Source organism: Populus euphratica, unplaced genomic scaffold (assembly GCF_000495115.2).
Source record: "Populus euphratica unplaced genomic scaffold, PopEup_1.0 scaffold87.1, whole genome shotgun sequence".
Taxonomy (NCBI): Eukaryota; Viridiplantae; Streptophyta; class Magnoliopsida; order Malpighiales; family Salicaceae; genus Populus; species Populus euphratica.
Window position 1 is genome coordinate 640,156 of NW_011499900.1, and position 16,735 is coordinate 656,890.

At 32.1% G+C, this 16,735-nt stretch overlaps 2 protein-coding genes across 4 annotated transcripts; both read right to left on the bottom strand.

Annotated features, from left to right (window-relative positions):
- Positions 1-1,007: 1,007 nt before the first annotated feature.
- Positions 1,008-2,842, bottom strand: LOC105132656 (chaperone protein dnaJ 8, chloroplastic). 2 transcript variants are annotated; one of them, XM_011036263.1, is made up of 4 exons: positions 2,740-2,837; positions 2,404-2,709; positions 2,191-2,259; positions 1,008-1,479 (listed from the first exon to the last, which is right to left on the bottom strand). In XM_011036263.1, exons 2-4 carry the CDS (start codon positions 2,650-2,652, stop codon positions 1,285-1,287), a joined length of 513 nt encoding a protein of 170 aa, XP_011034565.1. In that variant the 5' UTR covers positions 2,653-2,709; positions 2,740-2,837; the 3' UTR covers positions 1,008-1,284. The 2 variants fall into 2 exon arrangements, with proteins under 2 accessions (XP_011034565.1, XP_011034564.1); XM_011036262.1 differs by having other exon boundaries at positions 2,404-2,842.
- A 2,549-nt stretch (positions 2,843-5,391) lies between these two features.
- LOC105132657 (probable protein phosphatase 2C 60) lies at positions 5,392-12,084 on the bottom strand. Of its 2 annotated transcripts, none has more exons than XM_011036265.1 (11): positions 11,993-12,084; positions 11,432-11,554; positions 10,632-10,695; positions 9,826-9,934; positions 9,135-9,288; positions 8,180-8,305; positions 7,260-7,383; positions 7,074-7,150; positions 6,652-6,704; positions 5,817-5,871; positions 5,392-5,729 (listed from the first exon to the last, which is right to left on the bottom strand). In XM_011036265.1, exons 2-11 carry the CDS (start codon positions 11,546-11,548, stop codon positions 5,529-5,531), a joined length of 1,080 nt encoding a protein of 359 aa, XP_011034567.1. In that variant the 5' UTR covers positions 11,549-11,554; positions 11,993-12,084; the 3' UTR covers positions 5,392-5,528. The 2 variants fall into 2 exon arrangements, with proteins under 2 accessions (XP_011034567.1, XP_011034566.1); XM_011036264.1 differs by having other exon boundaries at positions 11,895-12,080.
- Between the last annotated feature and the right edge of the window lie 4,651 nt (positions 12,085-16,735).

Genomic DNA, 16,735 nt, shown 5'->3' on the forward strand with positions numbered 1-16,735 from the left:
GCTTACATGGTCGTTAACTTCAAGGTCCGTGGGATTAGTCGTGATACGCGTAAACTGGCTCGAACACCCACGTTAATCTAAAAAACTAGTCCGAACATCCAAGTTAATCTAAAAAAAAAATAAGGAGGTGTTCGAGGTATTTTATTTTTTTTTAATTTTTTATATGTTAATTGTAAAAAATAAATAGTAGGCCCATAGGCCTAAGCACATGCTAGGCCGAGGGATCAGTTCCAAGCCACAAAAAGGTTTTCATAGAACACAAGAGCCCAGCTCATAACTCCATATAATGGACCGACAGGTGGGCCTTTTTCCAGCCCAACTATAACTGTAAGCTAATCTGAATGAGCCCGCCATTTTAGACACCCAGGCATTAACGTTTTAATTTTTACTCCTTGAAAACGTCGTGGTTTTCAATTGGGGATAAAAACCCCTTCTTAAGAAGACACCTGCCACGTCATCTGCAAAGAAAACCTAACCCCTTCTTCCCGCACATCCCGTCTTCCCTGAAACCAAAGGACACCATTAACCTCTTCTTTTTCAAAACCGTCAAAAAGTCGTTTCCTTCAAAAACTCAAACAAGATCTGGTCATTGAGGAAGAGGCGGTGGCCGTCGTGTAGTCTGTTAAAAGTGCCACCTTAAAATAAGAATTTGGTGGTGAAAGTCTGGTGTTAACCACTAATTCCTCTACTGTCACCACCATTTCCGTAGTAAAGAGAGAGAAAACAAGTGAAGAACTGAAAAAAGGAAGTTCAGAGATGACTGGGTTGCACAACGAACCTGGAAATTATCATTTTGTTGCCTGCTTGCTGCTTATTAATTCCAGTCTGGATTGGTTTGGTTTGCAAGTGGAAAAACAGTACATTTAGTTACAGTAACCTGCAATATTAATATATGCAAATAGTGTTTTTTTTTTAAATTAAGTTGAATCAACTCGGTTACATCTCTGCCTGAGACACGGGATCCTGCCCGATCGATACTCGCGTCTGGTAAAACCGATCGGCATCAGTGGAGGTAATAACACTGTATCAGAAAAATACTTGATCCACAAGAAGAGACAGGCAGCCATGGTGATAAAAATATTATTCCAGGGATACTTATCATTAGCATTATATGATAGATGAGATCAACAACTTTACGTGAAAAATAAAGGAGAGATCAAGAGAGGTCCCACGTCTAATTATGTACACCAGAAGCAACCATGTAATCTTGGCTGAGAGATGGGGCGGCGATCTGGGAGCCTTAAACCACCATTAAAATTGCTTATATACTATTTTTCTTTATCTTTAAATGTAAGGATTAACATGAGATGAGTAGTCACGAATTCCAGCCCCTTCCCATCCCATCCATTCCTCCCACATATCCCAATCTGTGTCGTTCATTCCTCTCATAGGCTCATCAATTCCTTGATCCGATGGCTCATAAGACCTGTACATCTGTGATGATTCATCTGGTTCTTCCCTCAAATTACTCATCACAGTCTGCAGGAAAAAAAAAGAAGCACTGTTAGACAAAAACTGTCCCTTGAGCTAAAGCTCAAAAGCATAGAAAAGTGTAACACGTAAATTGCATCCCAACAACAGAAAAATGATAGTGATGGCGCTAGGAGACAAGGTCTAGGCATGAAAAGACACTCCATCGAACCCAACATAGCCAAAAGAGTACTCCAAGAGCTTGCAGCCTAAATTCGCCCATGTCTATGATTAACATGATAAGGGTGTCATGTCCTATCAGGATGGTTGATGTAGCCACAGCCCTTTTGAACAAAACCATTAAAATTTCGTCTTACTGCTGAATCAGAATTGGATAAATCCCAATTTGGAAGCATATACTCTAAAGAAGCCTCTAATTGAAAGAGTTTGACCAGTCCTCCAATCTTCACTTGACAAGTTATCAGTATTTATTTTGGTTGAATTCTGTCCTTTTTTGTGTAAATTGTAGTGATTGAATTCGTATATTTAAGTCTTCATACCATTTTCAAGGTATCCTATAAGTCTTTGGATTTAATAGATGGGTCCTGTCCTCAATTATTTGGGTTGAATACTTTCGATTCCTATCTTTATTTTCTATGCCTGGAGAATAGTCATCCTTTACCAAATCCGACATGAACCCCGCCAAAGAAGAGAAAAAGAACGCACATAAAAATAATTTAAAAGGAAAAAAAAATGAATGATGAGGAGATGACTACATACATCATAGGCTTCATTGATCAGGCTAAACTGCACACCACAATTGCTTCCCCTGCAGACATCTGGATGATACTGAAACAGAACAGGAAAGAATAAATAAGCAAAAACCCCCCCAAAAAAAAAATACATCTAAAACGATGAATTGAATAAAAGGAATTAAAACCCACCAAGAAACCCAAGAAAAAAATTGAAATTTAAACGAACAATATATTATACCTGCAAAGCAAGCTGTCTAAAAGCTTTCTTGACCTCAGATTCAGAAGCATCAGGTTGGATCCTAAGAGTCTTGTAAGGGTCCATGACAGAAGGAGAAGAATAGGAAGCAGCAGTAAAAAACCTGACTCCATCTCTCCCCATCTTATCATTACTATTCTTCTTTCTCCTATTCTTTATCTGCAACCAAGAAGCTGAAGACCCCGCACACCCATTTCCTCCCACCATCCCAACAACCGCTGCACTTGTCATTCTCTCAAACCCACCCACAAACACAGTCCAAGAATCTCCCTTTATAAGCAAACAAGAGGGGGGGGGGCACACTATGGGCAGAGGCTGAACGTTGTTTTGTTAAAGGATAGTGTTACTATGGTGTAAAGGCTGTTGTAGCTTTGAAATCAGGACATGGAGGGATTGTTTAAATATCGAGAGAGTGAATATATATATATATATATAGGGAATATAAATTGCATTATGAGGTGTGATATACAGTGGGGTCCTTATCCAAAAGGGTCAGTGAGATGAGGTGTATTTGATGAATAGTGTTTTGTGCTTATCCTCGTCCTTGTCAGAATTGGAACATCCACTCTTTCTTTTATGTTTATCTAGGGTTTCTTCTGGGAATATTCCATTTCAGAAATCTAATAATCTTATTTACTCTCCCAGATGTTTTTTTTAAGGTTTTTTAGCATCGCTATAAACAGGTTGTCTGTATTTTGCTTTATAAAAATAAAAATAAAAAATATTTTGATATGTTTTTATATGAAAAATTTTATTAAAAAACACAATACCTTATAATAACCAGCACACAAAATCTAGTTTAATTAACAGGTTAACCTAATTAATCATGAAATCAAAACCTAACTTGATTAAACTTGCTTAAAATTAATTCTGTTGAAAAAAGAGAGCCTTGTCTTGGCTCCCCTCGAGGGGGGGAGGGGTCACCGAGAGAGTGTTCTTGTTTATTTCGAAGGAGGCAGGGTTGGCACGCCATAGCCATCTCTATTATTCTAATGCTATTACAGGGTGCTATATCTTGATGGTTAATCTTCAACTTGTGTTCTTCTGTGGCGAAAACAGAGGGCTATTCGCATCACTTTCCATGTGTTTGAATTTTTTATGTATTGAGACTTGGATCGAGAAAAAATCAAGGCACGAAAAGGTTGCATCTCCTGTTTAATCCCATTTCTTTATCTCATCTCTGTTATTCTAATGCCATTACAGGGTGCTATATCTTGATTGTTAATCTTCAACTTGTGTTCTTCTGTGGCAACTATTTAAATGGTGCTCAAGTGATAAGAATTTGAGATTAAAGAATTTGTTTTCTCTGTGGTCTCAAGTTTGAGTTCTTAGTTACTCATATGATGGCCACCAGAGGTTTACATGATCGTTAATTTCAAGGCCCGTGGGATTAGTCGTGATGCGCGCAAGCTGGTCCGGACACCTATATTAATCTAAAAAAAAAAAAAAAACAAAATATTAGTTTTTTTTTATTAACAGATTTAAATCGGATAATGTCTTGCTTTTTTACTTCTTGATCTTGATGATCAGACAATTCTTCTCTTCTCCTTTGTTGAATGGATGGATAAAATGATTTATCTGGTTTACACGTGTGCTACACGCGCATCAATTTACAGAATTTAATTGTAAGATATATCCATCCATCCATTAACGTAGGAGGTGGGGGTGTTCAAAGTCAAGAAATTTTAAGGATTAGATTCCTCATGTGAGTTAAATACCAAGTCAAGAGCTAAACATGGAGCTTCCATTGTCCTCTTCACTTGTCTTTTTTTTTCTTTGAATTTAATCATAGAGATTTCAAATTTCATTTGTGTAAAGAGAAATTGAAACTATACAATTGAATAGAGTGATTAATTAATGTGACTTTAAATTAAAAAAAGCACAAATTCGAAATAACCCTTAACGAAGAGTATGAAAACATCAATAATTTTTTTTAAAAAAAATTATTATTTCTCTCATAAAAATAATAAAAATATTTACGCTTATATTTCTCTCAGAAAATAACGGTCTATTTTTATGTTTCTCTCAGAAAATAACGATTTATTAGGTTAGCGATGAGGGATTGATTTCTAATAATAATATAGATCGTGATTAATCGGCTTAATTTGAATTGAAAACCTATATTTTTTAAAATAGAATAGGATGGGGGAATACCTAATAAAATATAACTAATTATTTGATAAACACTACAAACCACCCCAACAAAAACATCTAAAATTAGGGTGGATTTTACAATACAATATTACCAAATAATCCTAAAATAGTAAAACCTTGAACACATATACAAGAGAGAGAGAGAGAATACATGAATAAGGTAGATATTAAAATTTTAGTAAAAAATATTTTATTTTATTACCATGACACATAAATCCATGATCTTTTATAAGCATATAATTTTCGTATTACAGCGTGATTGGTGGGTTTTTCAATATACTGAGCTGGCGAGCTATGACTTCTTAAAAAAAACATACACAACCCAGTGTTTTTGTCTTTTCTTCCCCTTGACTCTCTAGTTTGGTCTCTTTAAGAAGCATATTTCGTTTTCTTCCATCAACACCATGTTTCGGTTCTTTCCTTTGTCTGTCACATTTCCAGCATCAGCGGCCTTAAGAGGGGCAGTGGAAAGAACAATTACGATTGCATAAGGCAAGTTTGAAGCTTGTGAAGAAGAAACTAATATACACCCACACAGTGGTCAGGCAGGAGATGGAGACCACAAATGCTGAAACAGATTTTTGCCCTGTTCTTTTCAAGCTTAAGCAGCCACAGCGAAGCCTCCTGATGAGGAAAATTTAGAAACTACCTTTACAGGGATCAACTCACAGTAAAAAGTCAGAGCACGTTCCCCATGATTATTGGTTTCATTGTTTAGGCCAATTGAACTTGTGACCTGTGCAGGATATCTTCTCCCTATAAGTTGCTAGAATTCTATATAAACCTGCAGAAAAGAAAGAAAAAAAGAACAGAACATGTACAGAACTAACAAAAAAAAAAGGTGAAATGATGAAGAAAAAAATAACTTGATCATTTACAATAACAAGAATTTAGATCCTAATTGTTAAAATTGTGGCACACTGTTCTGCTACTCTTCTCTCTGGACTCAGCCTTCACTGTTCCATATTATTTCTGTCAACCTCCATCGATTGACGAGAAGATGTTGGCTGCTGCTCTGCAGAGGGACCTGCTTGAACAGGCGTTTTGAATTGCACCAAGATCATGCTCATGTTGTCACATCCCTCGCCACCATTGGTATTGGGTGCCAAACACCTGTTGAAAACTCTCTCGCATATCACTGAAAGCTTGGTTTCCTGCATAGATTTGGACAGAAATATGGTTGCCTACATGTTTGCATATATTCAGATTCAGAACTTTAACCAAAAGTCTACAGAACTTACAGTGTTTAACTGTTCATGCACATAGTCCACTAGCTGTTGACTTGACATGCAATCCCTACGCAATACGTGGGAATTTATCAAAAATAGTAAATTCCCGAATCAAAACAAATGAGAGACCCAAACAGCTGCTTTTAGGCTACCAGGAGTGATCAAAGGGGTGAAGAGGAAAACCAGAAATAGAAATACAACCGAGCACCACTTAAGTTTCCAGCGTATACGTTACAAAATGAATGTGCTTCCTCTAAAGGCTCTAACTCATATGTGAATGGCAAATATCATCCTCCATGAAGAGCTCATATAAAAGTGTTGCTTTCAGGTTACCTTGCATCTTGGAGTGAGTAGCATGCAAATACTAGTTGTGCACTTCGATCAAACTGAGTTATTTTAGCCAAATGAAAAGGTGCATGACTACTAAATCACACCAGTCTTCACATCATCTTAAGACTATACAACTTATTTATCATCCCATTGTTGTTAGACCCGATTGACTAATTTCCAACACAAGTTGACACCAAGGCCACTTCCATCTCAAAAGATAGTTGAGTTCCTAGGAAACTAGAGTTTTTTCAAGTTGCTTGAGGTGAAGACGTGGTTCAGTTATGAAGTTGTGTCAACTAATGCAGACAACTTTAAAAGATACTTTCCAATCATATTTCCTTGTTTTAGAGCCTAGAATTCCCAGTAGCATGTAAGTTCAACTTGTTGAAGGTATCCATAGAAAATCTATATTACATTTCAAGAGGAAAGGAAAAGCAGAGAAAAACAGTTGTGCACAAGAAGTTCTTTCATGGAAATGAGCACATACTTATTCCAAGAGAAAAGGAAACTAACTCACCAAATTCCGTCACAAGCAAGAACAAGAAACTCATCATCGTCACAGAGCTCAACCTGTTCAAGTGCAATGAAAACTTATACCAGAATCCCATGAAAGAAAAATAAATGCATAACAGTGACATATAGCAATCATGTGATACTGGCAAAGGCATTCTTAAATCCTACAGGTAGACAATTCGTAAATGGATAATCTACACTTGAATATGGATGGGTGTTAAAGTAACTGAACTTATACAGCACCAGCAGTTACCTTTTCTTTTCTTTTTTTTTTTTTGGGTGTCATAAAGTATTCAAATTTAACATCTAGTAGCCCATGTAAAATTATTTAGCCACAAGTGCTCTCAAAAAAATAAAACGCTGAGGAAAGAAAGATTGACAGCAACAAGCATTATGGAATAATGCAAATGCACCAACACTACTTACAGTCTTTATGTCTGGATTGGCAGTAACAATTTGCTGCTCAGCGGGCAGTTTTTTGTTCTGCTTGAACTCTGTGTCTCCTGCAACAAAGAGATTAACAGCATAAGATGTAATTGGCCCAGACATGTAAAATTATGAAGCCTCGAGCCTCCTTGTGTTGGAATTATGGGGGGGGGGGGAATGAAGTACCAATTGCCCTAGACAAGTTTAAAGTTCCATTAACACGTCCAACTACTATAAAACCACCGGCATTACGAATCCTTTCTCTCTCAACCTCAAGACCGGGCTTGTGATCTTTAGACATGTCATATGCCTGCAAGAAAGGACTTGCATAAGACACTTCACATGTAAAATCTTGCAAAAGATGTGCTATTCATTCATTAAAGAGACATAATTCCATGAAAGACCCATTCACTTATTGTCTTAACAAATGTTACATGGGCTTGGGTATAACAGTAGGAGGTGGATAAAGATCTAAGCTCATGAGGTTAAAATAAAAGGATGTATCAGCTTATCATTTGGGTCCTGATTTAAATTCATCAATTCACTTAGGCAAAAATAAAGCACCATAGGGGAAAGGTAACATTCTTGATTGGGTATGCTGGCAGGGTCCGCCCCTTTTTAGAAAACTAACACCCTTCCTCACAGCTAGTTTAGGGAAGAGGGTTAGAGGATTCTTGGCTTTTCCCACTCTTCATTTAATAGCTCTAAGAGGCAAGACTGTCACCCCTGAGAAAAGGAAGCTTAACAATACAGATATGCAATATTTACTTCTTTCTTCTCCCATCAAGAGTTTGATATTTAGTCAAGGGTGATGATGATGCCACCCATCAATTTATGGGACTCCACTAACAGTGAGACAAATGATGATGCCACTCCATCAATTTATGGGACTCCAAACAGAACAAAATAAGGTGCATGTTTGCTCCAGTAATATATACCCACAGAACCATAACAGGCAAGGAAGCATACACACACACACCGAACACCAAGATCTTTTTCTATTCATCGGTTGGGAAACATCAAGGAACAAAAAATCAATTCCTTTTACCAAATATAGGGGAAAGAAGAAAGCTGAAAGCTTACTAAACAAGAGGGAACAAGAATACCTGACCCTTCCTGGATATAACACAACGAGAATCACCAGCATTTGCAACAAAAAGTTGGTTGTTTCGAATAATTGCAACACATGCAGTGCTTCCACAATTCGGTCCATCAAAGCCAGAATGAGGCCCCTGAGTTTTTGCATAATAAGATTTACTTTTCCTAAACTTATTAAAATGTTGTTAGCATGCCATTTCAAAACTAGTAATATTAACAACAGCCAGTACGCAAAAGTTATTGATAAGTCAAGTGATAATCAATATTTAAGGGTGGGAGTTTATATGATCACTGAAACAACACAAACCCTGTCCTAAACATGGTTAATTGTACAACCAACTGCACGTGAATAATTGAATTAAATAGTCGTTTCTATAAAGAGAATAGCCATTTCTATAAAAGGGAATTTCTGATTAGTTATATTGAAATTGCAAGAGCAAATTTCTAAATCTGAACGGCCAAAGAAAGAAAACCACCATCAAAAACAAATAAAAAGGTAGTTTAAATAGGAATTAACGGCCATTGAGTTTGTCTTGCAACTAGCACCCATTTCCCTCATCTCCCCGAGAGGTCTTGGATTTTAGCCTTTCCTTTGGAATAAGCTAAAGAAAACTAGTAGAATATGCATTAAGCAATCGAGAACTTTCAGGGGTCTTAAAACTCTAAAATTTCAACTCCATAACAACTAAAATACCAAGCCTAAATAAGACCCTTGAAGCTAAATGTAAGCTGAAATTCTCCAAAACAAATATCCCTCCAAAAGTAATCAAGAAGATCCCAAACAGCCAAAACCACTGCCCTGTTTACACACACTCCTGTTCAATATGAGTATGCTAGTGCACTTCAGTGCTGATTGCTCCAGGGTTGCACCAATTGACGATGGCAATTAGCATAGCAAGGAAATATTATTCTGCCATTAGCTACAAGCAATTGAAAAAACACTATATAAACACGATGGAGTACCTCCTCATCAAGCCAATCATCAAAATGGCCATTGACTTGACCACTTCTAGGTGACCATATCAATCCTTCTATCATACTGGAAACCTTTTCCATGTTATCACCCAATCTAGATAGTTCTCTCCATCCCCTCTGCCCACGCATCATCTCATCCATTCTGCATCAACAATACAGTTAGGATACATAAAACTTACCATTGCATGGTTTTGAAAGGATTAGAAACTTAAGTCAACTATGACAAAAACCAATACAATTATCTTATAAACTGACCAAAACCATTACTGCATACTATTGCATTCACCATCATCATGGTAGCAATGATTTAATATGGGTACATTTTTTTCACTCTGATAAAAATGATACACTAATAACATATAAATGGCATCACCACTGTCAAATTAGACCACCGTCAGAGAACAGCTCATGCAAGCCTTGGTCGAAAACTATTGGGCTTGGTTATAAATGGGATCCTTTTCCTCCGTTCTATTTTTAATGAGCTAAACCTTCTATAAGCTACTGTGATAATAAAGGATGACATCATACCAAAAAGAGCATTAACATATCCATAACACAGTTCAAATAATAGTCTAGGTCAATAACACACAACTCAAAGGCACAACCAAAACTGATAGCAAGGGAATAATTACATTTATCAGCATGTTAAGCAAAGTAAATAGTAAACAAGTGAAATAACCTGAGAAAAGCTTTCTGTAAAGAAGTGCCTAAATCACCAGACAGATAACTTTCATGTTTGAGCACTTGTTCGTGAAGATATTTAGCACAGAACTTAGCCACTGCTTGGCCTGCAAAACAATAGAAATTGATAAGAATGACAGAGACTGCATTTTACTAGCCGAGGAAATGATTACAAGCATTGCATTAGACAACTATGATGATCACCATAACCAATAACTAAATTGATGAACCTTGCTCAATATGAAGGGTAAGTTGATGCATGTTTGAGGAGCCACCAGCACAAGAATAATTGATTATGAATCGACCCTGATCCTACCACTAGTTCCACCTTACCAGCATTCATCTCATCTGATTCTTCTAAAGATTTTGAATATGTTATAAATGGATCTTTACACCTTACAGTATTTGTAGCTGGCAGAAATCCAGCAATGTACCTCTTGAATCCTTCTTTGAAATTTTAAAACAAATTCCAATTTCAATCAATCCACCAATTCTAATCCCTTTCAACATGCTCAGAGTATTAATCCTTGTTTCTAAAGCCCTGACTCACCACAGAAGCGTAGACACTTCAGGTCATAAATAGTCTCCCTAACCTAGCCCCTTTAACAAATAAGAAAAAGATATGCTTATATCTAGTTCAAACCTCCTATTTTTAAACGATCAGGTATACCATTGTCGTAAAGAAAGTGAAATTTTTTTATAAAATATTAGCATCTGGAAAGGAAACAAAACTAGAAGGTTTTCACAAAATAATAACAGGTATCAGAAAAGATATTAATATCCATATCAGCATCCAATGCTAACCTCCATGGCCATCATAAACACCGAAGAAAGATGTTGAACTGTCCAAATCTGGATAAGCTGCATGCTGCCAAACACCTTTTATAAGTTCATATGCAACTAGGAACGCCCCGTAACATCAAGACAATATAAGTCCCACCAAAATGGACAAAAATTTATCCTCTAAAGTTGATACATGCTTGAAAGGCTCTGTATCTAATTCCCAGTGCGATGATACCTAAGATGCAAACTAATTCCTAATCTGTCAACTATACTTTTTGAAATTGTTTCAAGAATCATCTCAGGAATCATAATGCTTTCAATATGCATCTGTGACTCTGCCCATGCTATTTGACTGAATAAGATTATATCCTATCTATTCAACAAAGGCTCAACATTTCATTAAATGTCCACTTTGACATGTATTATAGAAAGCGCTCCCTTTTGCAACGATACACTTGCCAGATGTAATATCACACAAATTCAATGAGTTATGATCATTCTACATCAGAACTCTACATTCTATTGAAATCTGCACTAGTTTTCTCCAGTTTAACACAAACACCTATAGGAAACTACATAGTTCATCACAAACCATCTTTAAAGAACCAGGCAAATTCTGGTTCTTTCGTTCGATTTGCCCTTGAATTGTTGCTATTTTTTGGGCAGGCCACAGGGCATAGAAACATTAAATTCAATACTTTTCCCGCGAGTTAATGACACATGAAAAAACAGCAATAACAATACCCATGGGAAGTCGATCTCTTTTAAAATCAACATCTACCCTAAACATTCAATTTTAAAATACCGTAAAGAGTACTCACGGCATCTTCGATGGTTGTACGCCAGCCTTGCATGGAGGACAAGCCATATCGAAGTCTATCATTTTCACCATCTTGTGAAGCCTTGTCAGTTTTAGGGGAGCTCAAATACACCCCCATTTCTTGCTGAAACAAAATCAAAAGCAATCAGTAACAAAACAAACCATTTTTCTTGCACTCAAATCATCCATAACGCCCAAACAAATCCGAAAACATCCCAATACCTCCATCCAGGGGACCTACAGATACCCCGATGCTCGTAAATAAATAACATGTATAAGTACACACACAAGTGCCCAGGAAGAATTTCAACGAATAAGCAAAACCAGGATATAATCACACACATACACTTTCCAATAGGTAATATACTTTACCCCCTTTTTCCCTTTTTTTTTCTCGATATTTCTACATTTTCTTGGGAACCAAACAGATAGAGGAATAAAGAAACAGAGAATCAAATGAATACCAAAATATTTGGAAAAGATGAAGTGCTAGAGAAACAGAGTAGAGAGGGCAGAAACAATCTCCAAGGTTTAGTGTTGTTGTGTTAGGATTGATACTCACTCTTGAGCTGTTATTGCAGACGGATCAAGAGATGTAGAATTGCCTGGTTAAAACTTAAAGGTTGTCTTTTGAGCTTAAACTGGATCGGCAGCACGCGTCATGCACGTGTGTTGGCTAGGAGGAACAAGTAGATAAGATATGAGTCTGACGTGATGTGCGATTAATATTTTTTTGTCCAGTAATGTGGAATAATCAACTTATTTTTGTCCCATGGTCTGGATGAGATTATTTTATAATTATTTGTATTTGCATGAAAGAAAAAAATAATAATAAAAAATACTTTACTTCTCCTAAAATTTTATTTATTTAAATAGTTTATTTATTTTATTTTTTATTTATATTTTTTTAATTTTAATTTTATTCTTTAATATTAAGTTAATAAAAATTTACCTTTATAGTTATTTTCAATTTATTTTTTATTTTTATAAAATTATGGTAATCTTATGATCGAAACTATAAATTTGACAAGTTAACTTAGTTAACTTTGAATTTTTTATTTTATTTTATTTTATTGTTAGTTGATTTTGAATTTTTTATTTTTTTTATCTTATTTTTTAATATTTGAGTTGATTAAAAATTATATTTTATTATTTATTTTAATTTACTTTGTAAGAGATTATTTTCATCTCATGGCTCGAATTCCATAGTTGATAAGTCAGCAAACATTAACTTGAGTTGGTTTTTTGTATTCATTTTTAATCAACTTTTCAATTTCAATTTCATTTTTAATGTTAGGTTTGTTAGTTATTAGGCTTCAAGATTGCTTTTCAATTTATTTGTCATTTGTTATGAACTTATCGTAATCTTGTGACCCAAACCACTAATTTAACGGGTTAACTTAATGGACTTAATTTTTTTTTCAGTTTCATCGTTTAATACTAGGTTGACTAGGAATTAAATTTTATGATTTTTAAAATTTATTTATTACGAGATTATCTTTCTCTTGTGACTCAAATCGCGAATTTAACGAATTAACCATAACTTACTTAAGTTTTTTTAACTATTATTTTAATATCATCTTTTAACATTAGGTTAATTGAGAATTAAATTTTGTAATTTATTTTATACTATGTTATCCTAATCTTGTGATCTCAATCATAAATTTGATAAGTTTACCATTGTTGATTTTAGTAGTTTTTTTATTAATTTTTATTTAAAAAAATTAATATTTAATTTATTATAAATTAAATTTTATAATTTATTTTAATTTATATAATTATTGGAGTTGCGTTCTGCATAATTGACAATAACAAAATATTCAACAGTGCATTCCTCTAGTTAGATTAAGATATTGTTACTAAAAGTGCTTTTATTTTTTAAAAAGTGTTTTTCAAAAAATATTTTTTAAAATATTTTTGTGTTCATTTGTTATTATAAGAGCTGGTCGAAAAATACTTTTATGTCAAAGAAAAATCTGACATGATTTCAAAAAAATATTTTTTTTTATCTTAGACAGAAGATAATTTTTAGAAATTATAAAAAATTTAAAAATATCATATTATTTGTTGATTATATCAAATTTGGTTCTCAAACTTTTGATTGCTATATATTTTGTTTGAATCTTTTTTTTCTCTAAATTCATCCCTTAAATTTTAATTTTATTTTATTTTTATATTAACTCTAATATTTATTTTTATAATTATTATTTATTTTTTTCTTATTATTTTTAAAATTAAAATTTTTTATCTATCAAATTTGATCCTTATTTTTTTATTGCTACTTATTTTATTTAAAATATTTTTTATGAAATTGTAATTATTATTATTTTAATTTCATCATTTTTTCTTGTTTTTGATATGTTAAATTTGATCTCTTTTATTTTAATTATTATTTATTTTACTTGAGATAATTTATGAAAATAAATTTTTTTCAATTTTATTCCTGTTTAACTTTTTAATTTATAAGATTTGTTTTTTATTATTTTAATAAATTTAAAAAATATATATTAATAAGTTATTTTTTAACTTATTTTTATAAAACTATCAAATATAGAAAATAATTTATTTTTTAAAAAATTATTTTTTAAAAAACTATAATTTATAAAAAAAAACTATTTTTCTAAAAACATACACGTCAAAATAAAATTTAATAAAATGATTCGGTGACCCGAGAATCTTCAACCTCCGGTGCCCTCCGTCAAACCTGAGGACAAATTTTGATGCTGTCATGTATTGATCTCATCCCTTGAAAATTGGCATTTACTTCTAATTTTTATGTAGTGGGATGATTAAAAACTATATTAAAATAGAATAGTCTTATCTTCTCCAAGGGTATGTTTTCGTACAATAACCGTTAATTATTTTATTTCTCTTCTATACAAATTCTCCGAGGATGTTTATGCTTGTAAAAGAAGGTGATAGTAAATAATAAGTCAATTGCTAAACCATGATTAATTTTTAATCAACTTGCAAAGGCTAATAGTTATTCTTCTTTATTTTTTTAAATTTAATTTGAACATACTTATTCTATACTTAAATCATTGTCTCCCACTGTGTCACAAGCTTGATTTACTATTTTTTTTAATTTTTTTAATGTAAAATAAATTATTTAATCATTACTAATACATTTTATAATAAAAATAAAATAAAAAAATTTCAAATTAACATGTTAAACTTGAAATTCAGATCGTAGATTAAAATAATCTCATAAAAAAATTAAAAAATATAAAACTCGGTTTTTAATCAATTTTGTTGAGTAATTAAATAAAAAAATCAATTAAAAATAATTTTAAAAAATCAAATCAACTCGAGTTAACTTATTTTATATAAGCTAAAAAAAAATATATAGAAGCACAGTCCCAATAACAACATAATATTGAAAAATATGATTAAAATAAAAAAATATAAAAATAAAATTGAGTTGCTGAAAAGTAAGATTGAAAAACAAATCTTTTAAAAAACACTATTATAATAAATAATATTTCTATAAATGTAGCTATAATGATTTAGTTATTCACTTTATTTTTTTAATTTAATTTAATCTAATATTAATAATGTTAATTTAAAAGGAAAAAAATAACAAATCTCCTCACATCAACCAGTAACTTATAAAAAAAAAAAATTAACGTGATCTCAACTCTTAGCACAAGTGTATAAATTTTTCTGCAACTTGAAAATACCACGTCATCCTTGAAAATGTATATGCAGAGGTTTTTGAGATTGCATGTAAAATATTTTTAAAAACATTTTTTTGTTTGGAAATACTTAAAAATAATTTTATTTATTTATTTTTATATCAGTATATCAAAACCATCATAAAATATAAAAAATATTTTTTTTTTCAAAATAAAAACTCTTTAAAAAAACTTCAAAAAATTAAAACAAAAATTACGTGAAACACCCCAAAATAACTTCAAATTCTTAAATTCCTAGCCCAATCCCTTCTAACAAAGCCCCCCCTTCCCTTCGTATTTTCGTACTCCCAGGTATTAGCTGGACCTTCAGCCCAATAACAAATCCATGGATTAACTGGCAATTTTAGGGCAGTCCTCTATTGAATTTAGCCCTGTTTATTTTTTGTATTTTATTTTTAAAAAAAAATAATTTTTTTATTTTTTAAAATTAATAATTTTTTTATTTTTAAAATTATTTTTAATGTGCTAGTATCAAAATAATTATTAAAAAATAAAAAATATTATTTTTATATATTTATTTTAATATATTTTTAAATAAAAAATACGTTAAAATATAACATTAACCACACTTTCAATATAACATTAACCACATTTTAAAACAAATTTTTAATAATACAATATATGGTTTGTCATCATTCTAGCTTATAAGTTATGCATCAATTAAAATATTAAAGACATATATCCTATATATTGCCTGAGTTATATAAAAATAATAATTATATTTTTTCACGTTGATTCTAACACAAAACTTGTTAATGGATAAAAAACCACAACAATCACTACAAAATATCATACACCGTATTATTCTCCTACTTTATACGTATTCAAAGCAGGAATATTCCATTGATAAAGGATTGCGAATGTGCAAAAGAACATGACACAAAATATATTTGATAATATGGTATAATTTATTTTTTATTTTAAAAATATTAAATTAAAAATTTTAGATATTTTATCTATTATTTTGATACAAAAATTTAGATATTTTATCTATTATTTTGATACATTACTATTAAAAATTAAAAATATATATTTTAATATTCTTTACAAGCACACACATTAACAAACACAAACTTAATAATGTTCTCATATATCCAATCATGATTTAGTTTTCTAATTTTCATATTATAAGTCCCATAACATTTTTGAATATATCTAAAATGAAAGTTGTCGCTATAGATGATCCTGAGAACGCTGCTCAGCACAAGCATGTAGATATAAAGCTGAATTATTTTCTGCAAAAGTTAACTCGCCACCAAAATCAATCCTTCATCCATAGAAAATTTTACAAGCATTTCACTTATGAAGATCTATGTCGCTTATATGGCCTGCTTTTACCAATACTGGGAAGGGTGTGTTTGAGATAATGCAATAGCTATTACAGTTGTGATTGTGACTTGAAAAAAATTATTTTATAAAAATTATTTTTAGTTGAGGTTGTTTTAAAAAAATATATATTTAATTAAAATTGTGGTTAAAATTAAGATTGAACAATAAGTAATTTAATATGTTCAGTTAAGAATGTTTTTGAAATTGAGTTTATAAAATAATTTTTAAAAATATATACTAATATTGATGATTTTTAATTTAAATATTGTAGATTTAACTAT